We start from the raw sequence: 10,635 nt of genomic DNA, 5'->3' as shown, positions 1-10,635 counted from the left end.
AAGCTTTGCACAGCCCTATTGAGTATCTCTGCTCTTGCACAGCAGAATAAACATGTCCAACAAAAGGCTGTGAGTGCTCATTTTTAGGTAACTAATTAGCTGAAGATGATGCATCTCCCTTTACTCTGAAGACAGATTGTGGCCAGTGAAAGAGTTTCTTCTCCCTTTCCACCATTTGTTCCTGTTCCTGCTCCTGCCAGCAGAGGGATGATATACCACACAGTGATAATTAATAAATAAGAAAACAATTGATCTATTACCAAACAGTTACAATAGACTTTACTTGCAATGTAAGAAACAGCAGAGTATGAGGGAAAAAATATTCCCAACAGTGAAGAGCAGTACTGACATTTCAGCCCTTGAATATCCAAAAAAAAAGCCAAGCCATTATACACAACGCTACCTGGGCTCAGATCTATCTTCTGAGCTTTAAAGAGAACAAGACATTCACTATGAACAAAAGTAAAATCATCTTTAATGAAATTTCTATGTAAAACAATTGTTTAGTCAAAGGTAAATATATATTTAATTCTATTTCAAATGTCAACAAGAATTGAGAGCTACCAGTGTTCTTTGGAGAACAAGCAGTAGTTAAGTTCCATCTTGCTGATGTTCAGAAACAGTATGTTACACCTTAAACCAGCAGTTCCTATTGCACATATCAAAATTGCTCTCCATGTAAGCACCAAAAAGCCTGGTACCTCACAAAATAAATTAAAACAAATCCTGTTTCTTGAGCAACCATTTTAAACTGAACACAAATATCATGGTAAAGTAATGTTACTGCAAGCTTTTAATAAATACAGTAAAAACAGATTTATAGTTCATTGGTGTTTTATACAATGTCAATTTTTACACACGGATTTTTTTAAACCATAAATAATTGCCTTGTTGAACAATTTCCTTTTTTTTGGTACATATGCTCTGTTAATTGGTGCTTTATTACACACACGCATATACACACGCACACACATATCACAAAGTGGGTCTGTGCATGCCTCAAGTCTGGAACATGGACTTCAATGGAAGACTTTCAAGCAATTCTGCTAAACATGGAATAGCTTTGCTTCTTGCAAAAGTTAAAAGAAGAGGTTAAATTTCTCCATCTTCTTGAAGGGACTTTCAAAAGCAATCACAATTGATTTAATTTTGCTCCAGCTGAAGTCGGTATGAATTTATGAACAACAGGCCAATACTTAGCACTTGTAGGTATTCCATCCTTCTTGAAGAACTCCCCCAAGAAATCTTACAAATGTCTATATGCTGTTCTTCTGGCAGCAGGATAAGACTTTAAGCAGCTCCCTATAGTAAACAATACTGTGGTTGCTATTTACAGTAGTTTTAATCCATCTGTGCCAGTGTGGCAGTTTTCATATGAAAAATATACACAATATGGTCATTTTTAGCCAAAATTAAGATATCAACCCCCCCCCAACAAAAACAACAACAACACCTTACTCCTCTTTTAAGCTTCAATTTTAAAACAATGAACTGTTCCAAGAGAGGTATTTCAACCTCTTGAGTGTGTGTTAGAGTATATTACCCCAACATATAAAAACAAATATTTACTCTGTCTTAAAGTACCATATAATTAAAAAATGCCTAGTAGCTCTCCGTGTGCAAAGTCAGCAGGAACTGATTATCCAGGAAGTTTACTATTTGTACAGAAAAATTTTGGGATCAAGCATTTGGAAGCAGAGTGCAAAAGAATCAGGAATTATTCAGGCCATTTCCCGTTTTCTTTTTTTTAAATATTCTGTTGGTCCAAGCTACAGATCCCTTTTTAAAACACGCATTGGCAGGGTAACGGTCGGCTTAGTGCAAATCCAAAACACACCTAGGATCTGTAATCCTTCCTAACAGTGTGAGCCATCCAATTCACTTTAGTAGTCCAACTTTCCCGGAGTGCTTCATCAAATTTTTGTTTAAATTGCTTTAGTGCTTCTTCCTCACTCTTCCCTAAGGCAAGAGAGTCCTACAGAACAATAAGAAAACAAAAATAAGGCTTAAAGTATAAAAGCTGCTTATGTCCCCCTTGGCATTCTAAAGTAGTCTAAAATCATATTCTGCTTTTTCAACTTGAGGAAACTGTAGGATGTTTTTGAGAAGCTTTCTGTGCTCTCTCTAGCCAGTGTTTCCTTGTTTCCTGTTAAAACAGTAAGAGAATTGCTGAAGAACAGGTCCCTAAGCGCACAGTTCAGCAACATCCTGAAGATGACAACTCAGTGTTGGGCAACAGAGAAATGAATCAGCTGAGGAATCTAAAAATGACCGCTGGCAAAAGCTGGTATGGGAAATGTACTTTTGCCTGAAGGCTGCAAACATGCTGCATGTTACAACATGCTGGTCTGTTTTATTTTCTAAAATATCCTAGTAGCCCCTAATATGAAGGCATGCTACCTACTGTTTAGATCAATGGTTCTCAACCTCTTTAGACTCAAGGCACCTCTCAGCAAATGCTGGCTTTTCGCTTTCATTCAGTTCTTTACTACAGAAAAATAATAAAGCAATCTTCAGTTGCAACGAATCCATAAAGACCACAACAGGTCAGAATGTTTCTGACACAATGGATTTCTTTTTCAAACCACTGATTTATCTTGTAAATTATGAGGTAGTGTTTCCATACTTATCAATGCTAATAGTGAGTGGCACCCTTAAAAAGATCTTGCAGCACCCTGGTTTAGATGCTATTACCTTTTATTTTGACTCAGAAATTATGTTAACCTTTTTTCCCCTTACATCACTGGGCTCCCAGGTTGATTTCTGATGTAAAATACATGCTGTTCTAAATACACTTAGCACCTCTGAGAATCGGTATATTGACACAGAAAAATCTCGTTTCAGTGTCTTACATACTGCATGGAGGAGGGAAACTGGCATCTCCATTCTAGAAAGCGCTTGAGGAAATCTCAAAACATTTATATGGAGCGGAATCTCAGAGAAATGGACTTGGAAAAATAAGCTGCTTAGCTGTGGGATCATAAGATCAAATCCAGAAGATGTACTAAGTCACACTGAGCTTTAGCTTTTGTTCTTACCTTTAGATACTGGATATCCTTGATAGATGTTAGTTCTGGAAGACCTGCAGTTAACATCAGTGCAAAGAGTGTGATAAAGAGGTTACCATGTCTTCGCAGAATCAAGTAGGCTTCTTCACAATACTGGCGGAACCTTAACATCCATCAAAAAATATACACACAATGAGTGTGGAGTATGAGAAAATACAATGAGAGCAATCTTTAGATAGAGTCTCCTATCCCAATGCAAATATTTTTAAACGAAAGTAAATTCATCATTCTACTGCTGTCTAATATAATACTTGTGCGTTTTAAGCCTTCAACTGTTCCAATTCTTTTTGTTTGTCAATACAAAGTGCATCAAGACAACATCAAATTGAACTGTAGGTTTACTGGCAACATATCTCCAATCGCAGACAGTTTTATAGCTCCGCCTACCAGAAAGAAGTAACAAAGAGATTTGCCAAACAATGTCTACACATCGCTCTCCCGATTACTTTGCCAGTTGACAATTTCCAGAGCAAAATGACAGCAGAGACCAGAGGAAAGCACAGAAAAATTCCACTTCCCAGGAAGACGCAGAAAGGAGGTAGAAAGAGAAGAAAGGACTGTGGTGCTTCATTGTTGGTTTTTTTCCTTGTTAGCTGAGAACCTAAAAGTTGTGAGCTGGCTTCAAGGTCTTAAGAACAAATGATGAATCCATACTTCCCTTCTGTCCTTCATCATCTGCTAAAACCAGATTTCTTCCCTTCCTGTTCCACCCTAATTTATGTAGATGAGTTAGAGTTTGGAGTAATGAGAAAAAAAGGTAAGAAAGGAGTTATGGATGCTCGAGCAGATGTGGTTCTTAAGATGCATAGCCAAATGGATTCTATTCCTAAAGTATGAGCATCCAATACAAGTATGCTTGGATTTGTTCTTGCTACAGGGCAGTATCTATTTAGATTGTACCTGCACCCTAATATCACACCTCTGCCCACCAGCAGAAAAGGGCAGAATGGGCCCAACAGTCAGAGAAAGACTATGCTTCACTAGCAGGACACGAGATTACTGTAAGGCAAGAGACAATTCTCTCTTTTTCAGTTAATTCAAAGTCCCCTTGTACTCCACTCTGGGTGACTGACAAGCAATTGTCTGTTTCAGTGGAAATCAGCACTGTTACTCCTTCTTAAACAATGCTTACCAAAAGAGTATCTGATTGATTGAAAAACAGTAACCAGCAACAGCATTTTGTAAATGTGTCAGTTAAAATCCATATTGCTACTGTAAGCAGCTGAGAGACGGGGACATTCTTCCAAAAAGGTAGCAAAGGCTTCCTGAGGCCTGAAGAAACAGACCCACATGTGACTATATGGAACATACCTGATCAAGTTGTAAAGTCATTCTTATATACATAGAGACTAGGGCTGTGCAAAGTTTAGGTTGCCGATTCGATTCAGTGGAGATTCTGCCCGATTCAATGGCTGAATATCCGAATTGAATCAGGAAACCCATTAATCTCTCCAAATCAAATCAGAAGCCTCCGATTTGACTGGGAGAGATTCCATGATTCAGACAGACACAGCTTTATATGTTTTTTCTACATACCTCAAGGTACGAGGCAGCTTGTAAATGCTAAGATGGTGGGGAGGATGGAGCATCCTATGGGAGCACGGGAGAGGGGCGGGGGTGGACTAGCACTTCTAGTCCACTTCTAGGTCCGCTGCGGAGTGCATGGGGGGCCCTCCCCCTACCCCCTGGCTCAGCGACTGGTGCCTCCTGGGTCTGGGGGGGCACCTAGGGTCCCCGTGCAGCCGATCACTGAGCCAGCAGGGCGTTGGTGGGGGAGGGGAGGGGGGCTGCTGCTGAGCATGCAGGGGGCTCCCTTGTGCTCCTGTGGGATGCTCCATCCACCCCACCATCTCAGCGTTCATGAGCCATGTCTGGTACCTCAAAGTATGTAAAAAAAAAACAAAAAAAACATTTAAAAGCTGTGTCTATGACTGAATCACTGATTCTCTGAATCAGAATCAAATCTTCAGATTTGGATTTGGCCAAATCGAATTGGGACAGCAATCTGAATCAACTAATCAAATCACTGTCCCCTGAATCAGGCCGAAACCAAATCCAAATCAAATATGGCCCGCTTCGCAAACCCCTACTAGAGACCTACTTTGATAATTCTGTGAGGGTACTGCCTATCCCATAATTCTGTCAGCAAAGGCCATAAATGGTCTAGGTATGTTTGACTGCATTCATCCTGGAAGATGAATAAATCACTCTGAATGAAACTTAAACAAGTCTAGGCCAGACTTTAGGACGGAGCCTGAAAATAACAGAGTCCCATAAGAAATGGGTCAAGGACAGACAAAGATGAAGTCTCGAATCCTTCCCTACTCTTTTACCTAATATAATAGCTACTAAAAAGAGAGTCTTCATTGACAGGAAGTATTGTGAACTAGTTGCTGAGCACCATCAACCCATCAATATACTAATATCCCAAGAAGGAAGGGAAAAGCTTAAGGAATCTAGCTCATATAAAGTGAAATATCTAATGTAACCTTGGATGGGAGAGTGGTAGGCAAATGCTGTTGTTAAGGTGGACACTTATAAAACTGAAAAGCAAATCTAGACTATTTCAGAGCTAATAAATAACTCAAATATTGTTGATAGGGTCGTTGTTGTTGAGAAAAGCTGGAGCCAAAACAGAAAACCTTCTGGGTCTTCGAATGAACCGTAGCGGCTGGCTGAGGACTATATGCTGCCATGCTCTGAATGACTAAAAGGTGCAGCAGAGCAGTGGGTGTGATCCAGAGAGGAATATAACATATACAGAGCTAAAAAGCCTCCTGTAAGAAGAAAGGTGACCTGACTTTTCTGCCTTGCAGAGGATTGGGGGAACATGGGCACATACTTCAGGGTAACCAGTGGGGCCATGACTAACATGTATATGAATACTGGACTGGTAGCTTTGGAGAACAGCAGGAGGGGGTTGCTTTACAACTCAAGGCTAAGTACAGACAGTCAAAAAGTCCACGACTGAATCAATTAAATCTTTGCAGGTTTCTCTAAACCGCATGAATTGAATTGATAAGGAAGTGAACTGATGTTCACTTTTCAAACAGGAAAAGCAGCCAGTCCCCTTCAGTGGCCAAAACCTGTAGCACTAGAGCATGCCTAGAGGGTGGGAGGCACTAGAGCATGCCTCCCAGCCTGCTGGCCACTGCAGAGAGCTGGGAGCCATGCAGTTCCCCAAGTCACACCCCAACCTCAGCCTCTGGGCCAGCTGAAGTAGGGGTATGGGAGGGGAAAAACCCACTCCTCCGGCCTGGCACCAGACACCCAGATGGGAGAAGCCTGGCAGGAGGGGGCGGAAGAGTAGGAAGGGGGAAGCTCAAACCCAGGGATTTCCTCCAGCTGCCAGGAGCTGGGAGCGGGGCTGGAATCCAGCAACCATGACCTCTCCTTTGTCTTTGGGTCGGCTGAAGGAGGTAGCAGGGGAAGCATGTGCTGGGGCTTGGTTCCACCTCTTGGAGCTGGGAGCCAGGAGCAGGACTGGAGTCCCCCAGCTACATCATCCTCCCCCACCCCACCCCCTCAGTCGCTGGGCTGGCTGGGGAGGGAGGGCAGGCAGGGAAAACCCACATGGGACTTGGCTCCACCCCTGGAGCTGGGAGCTAGGAGCGTGGCTGGAGTCCCCCAGCCATGCCCCCCTCCTCAACCTCCAGGCCAGAGACTGAGAAGGGGGGCATGGCTAGGGACTCCAGTCCCACTCCCGTCTCTGGGGGGATGGAGCAAAGCCCTGGTGCGGGTTCCGCCTGACCAAACCCCATGTGGGCCAGACGCTGAGGAGGGAGGCATGGCTGGAGAACTCCAGCCACGCTCTTGGCTCCTGAGGTGGAGCTAAGATCCTCCTCCACCCCCACCCCAGGCTGCTTCTGGCTGGGGGGGTCCAGTGCTGAGCCAGAGGGATGGGTTCCCCATCCCCACAACCCTCTCTTCAGCCAGCTAGGTGTGCTAGTGTTCTGGGTAGGGAACACAGGGGCAGAGTAGACCCTGCTCTGCTGGAGTAGGCAGCACAGCCCAGGGCTGCAAATCATCCGACGATGCTGGGGAACCATGAGTTAACTTGAACTAGGAAGAGATATGCACTAGAAGTTCCATAAACCGGTTTGACTTAAATCTGTTATGTCTGATTCTACATCCAGTCGGGTTCATCTTAAACCAGTTTTAGCCATTTTGAAAGCAGCTTAAGTGCACTGAACTTCTGTTCTGTTACAGGTTTAAACCTGTTTCCAATCACTTAAACTGGTTTATGTGCAACTTTTATCTCTAGCCCAAAGGCTTAGCTTCTGCTGTAGCAGCTCAAGTTCTGCTACTAGAGAGTGGGAGAACTGGTGTACTAGCTATGAAAAATGTGTACAATACCACAATAAAATGTCCCTAGGCCCCGGGCACCACTCAAAAAAAAATCGACAGCAAAATGAAAGTTTACTAACTGCTTAATAACTATACTGCTAAGCGCTAACACTAAAATAAGACTTGCAAAGAAGCAGACTGATCTTTGCTGCCAGAGGTATTAAAAAGGATGCAAGGAATGAAAACTTGCTTTATGCTCTCAGAGGGGAATGTGAGAACATTAAAAGGACAGGCAAAGCAGCTGACACTTAAAAAACAAGGTACAAACACACAAAGAATGGAGCTCATGCAGAAAGCCTCTGAACAAGGAGAAAGGAATCTAGGAAGTACTCCATGCATCCAGGTCAGGATAGAGAAAGACCAATGGAAAGCAGGTGGTTAAGTTGGTGCTTACAAAGTAACTTTGAATGCCAGCTCTCTTGTCTTCATGATCCTGGTAGGGAGAACTATATTGATGACACTAATTGTTGTTGCTGGATAGCATGGTAGAAAGAGGGGCATCTGATAATGCTCAGTAGAAAAATCAGCCTGCTATCACCAAAACTGTGCTGTGATAGCTAGAATCTGATGGTACTGGAATGGCAGCAGGGTGGCAGAAATGGTGATATTGTTTTTCACAAAACAACTGAAAAGTGTGATAAAAAAATGTGGGGCTTACTTTTACATTGAGGAAAGTAATTTACAGATACACGAAACACCAATTAAAACACTCCTGTACTTCCAAGCAAACCCTTTTTTTCTTTTTTCATCATGTCAAGTTCTCATCATATCAAGTACATAATATAGTTACAGATCTCTGTTTTGTGGTTGTGGCATCACCAGTGAGAATGCAGACTTTTGAAACAATATTTGGTATACTTATATAAATGCAGGACACAGCATTGTATCTTAAAACTTATATTCAAATTAAATGGATTCTTCTTTAAGTGGATAAAATGCCTTTATTTTTGCTAAGGTTTCTTAGTTTCTCAGTCTAATCACATCTGTAGAGAAGATCACTTCATGTTTTAATATACATGCAGGGAAAGTATGGTGGAAGTGAGAAGCAAGTTTTATTCTTGATGCAAAGCAAAGACATACAATACATCTTTATTCCAGGTATCTAAATAATACTTACCGATCAAATTTTTCAGTGTTTCCTGTTTTGCCTTGCTGAATAACATGAATGAAATCATAAGTGAGAATGAAAGGCACTCGTTCCCTTTTAATCCCAAATTTGGATTTAAAGTTTCCAAGAATATGCCCAAAATCTATGTGGAAGAGCTAAAAATAGAAATGAAAATTAATTTCTCCAGGAAAATATTTTACTTCTTTAATTTGTTTAAAAGTTATCTACCTGTCAAGAGCAAGTTACTTAAAATGCACCTCTCAGTAATCCCTATTCCCTGGCCATATAGGACATATATAGGACATATAAGGACATATCCTTATAAAGGATATGTAATTCTTTATTTTCAAAGTGTTTCAAAATTAAAACTGAGAAATCAGTGCCAATAGCCAGACTGTTCTGCACATGTAAGAAGGCAATACTCTCCCCATAAGTAAGCAGATTTCAGTTTCTGGCTATGGCAATGAAGAACATTATTTATCTATTTCAGGGTTGTATACTACTGGTCATCACCAACATTCATGTAAAGTCTGCAACAGCAAGTCAGTAGCAGATTTCACGAAATCTTGCACATCCTCCTTTTCAGAGTCAAACTTGAGGCTGGGCCAAGGTGTCCTTTTGGTTGGCTGATAAGTAGGCAAAGGTTTAGGGGAAGAAGTGACTGTTGGGATGGTATCAGAGAAAATGTTTCTATATATAAATAAAATGTTGATAATGCTGTTCTAAGAATAAGAAAGTAGGCCACAGATGGACAGATTTTTACTGAAAAAGGATAAAAACTACAATAAAAATCAAAATTCAACATGGAAAATGTTTCTCCTGAGAGCATACTTGGGACATGGGTTCAAAGCAGTATACAGTACCATGCAGATACCCAAGCTAACTGTAAAGCAGCTAGTCTGGGTATTGGAAGCTGGACAACTGCATTAGTATGTTGCTCTGCCTGGGCTAATTAACCCTGCTCCTCAACAGAACTAAGGGGCCCAGACTGGCTGCCAGGCCAACACAGCTATACTGCTTTGGGCACTAGAACCTGCTTGGAATGAATTATTTCAGGCATTTCTTCCATGGCTCTACACTGTGCTGTACAGGGTTAAAACTAGGGGTGCACCGATAGAGATTTTTGCAGGTGATACCGATAGCCGATTTCTAAGGATGCATATCAGTTGATACTAATCCAATTTCTGATACCCAGCCTGGCAGTGTGGAGAGCTGCTTCAGCTGGTAAGTCTGTTGTGATGCAAGGGGAGGGGAAAGGGAAGGGGCATTGGGGGCGCAGATCAAGGCCCCCACGGTGAGAGAGGATGTGGGGCTGGGGCAGGGGCTGCCCAGCCGGGGTGGGGTGGGCACGGGACGGTGCCATGGTTTGTCAGGTGCGCAGGGAGGGTGGGGGTAGGTCCTGCCACTGCGTGTTGCTCCGCCAGGAGCTGCTGGTTTGGTGGCTCATACAGCACTCCCTTGCTCGTCTGGCGGTTCCTGCCACTGCTCCCACCGCTTGTCTGGAATGTCACAGGGGAGTGGCCATGTGCCCCCAGATCTGCGCAGAGTGGGGTGGGGCTGTGTTGGGAAGGGGCTATGGTGAATTTGTGCCCTCCTGGACGAGTGGTGGCAGCACAGTGGGAGCCGCCGGATGAGCAGGCAAGCACTGGCCGAGCCACTGCACCAGCAGCTCCAAGCCAATCGGCGGGAGCCACCCCCGCTCCCCACACCCGTCGGCAGGCACCATCCCATGCCCGCCCCGGCAGGGCAGTGCTTGCCCTAGCCCCTCCCCAACTGTGGGAGCCTTGATCTGCACCTCCAACTCCTTTCTTCCCCCCTCCCCTTCTACCACACCAGACTTACCGGCTGGACGCAGCTCTCTAAACTGCCAAGCTATGCTCCTTGCAACCTGTGCTGCGCTGCAGCTGCATGCATGCACGGGCCATTTATCGGCCTGATATGGCTGATTTCTGATATAGTAAATTTTCTTTATATTGGTGCCGATCCAATATTGGACTGATGTATGCACCTCTAGTTAAAACCCCTTGTGCCAATATTTTCAAGGTTGGTTTTTGCAAGGTTTTCCGATTATGGCTACAGTTCAATCAACACTGTCCAAAAGGCTTAATGTGG

General features: G+C 43.2%; 1 protein-coding gene across 23 annotated transcripts in view; it reads right to left on the bottom strand.

The window, feature by feature from the left end:
* Nucleotides 1–455: 455 nt before the first annotated feature.
* Nucleotides 456–10,635, bottom strand: part of PIK3CB (phosphatidylinositol-4,5-bisphosphate 3-kinase catalytic subunit beta) — a 181,609-nt gene continuing 171,429 nt past the window's right edge. For 21 of the 23 annotated variants that reach the window (XM_025209421.1, XM_025209412.1, XM_006028076.3 and 18 more), the window contains 3 exons: nucleotides 8,533–8,678; nucleotides 3,039–3,171; nucleotides 1,838–1,975 (listed from right to left, as the gene is read on the bottom strand). In XM_025209421.1, coding sequence (XP_025065206.1) covers nucleotides 1,838–1,975; nucleotides 3,039–3,171; nucleotides 8,533–8,678 — 417 coding nt within the window. Of the gene's footprint in view, nucleotides 1,976–2,404; nucleotides 2,489–3,038; nucleotides 3,172–8,532; nucleotides 8,679–10,635 lie in introns of all 23 variants that reach the window. The other 2 variants (XR_003095105.1, XM_025209409.1) reach the window with 2 other exon arrangements.

The sequence above is a fragment of the Alligator sinensis genome, unplaced genomic scaffold (assembly GCF_000455745.1).
Source record: "Alligator sinensis unplaced genomic scaffold, ASM45574v1 scaffold572_1, whole genome shotgun sequence".
Taxonomy (NCBI): Eukaryota; Metazoa; Chordata; order Crocodylia; family Alligatoridae; genus Alligator; species Alligator sinensis.
The sequence above is the reverse complement of the archived record's forward strand: the minus strand, read 5'-3'. Positions and strand labels throughout refer to the sequence as shown.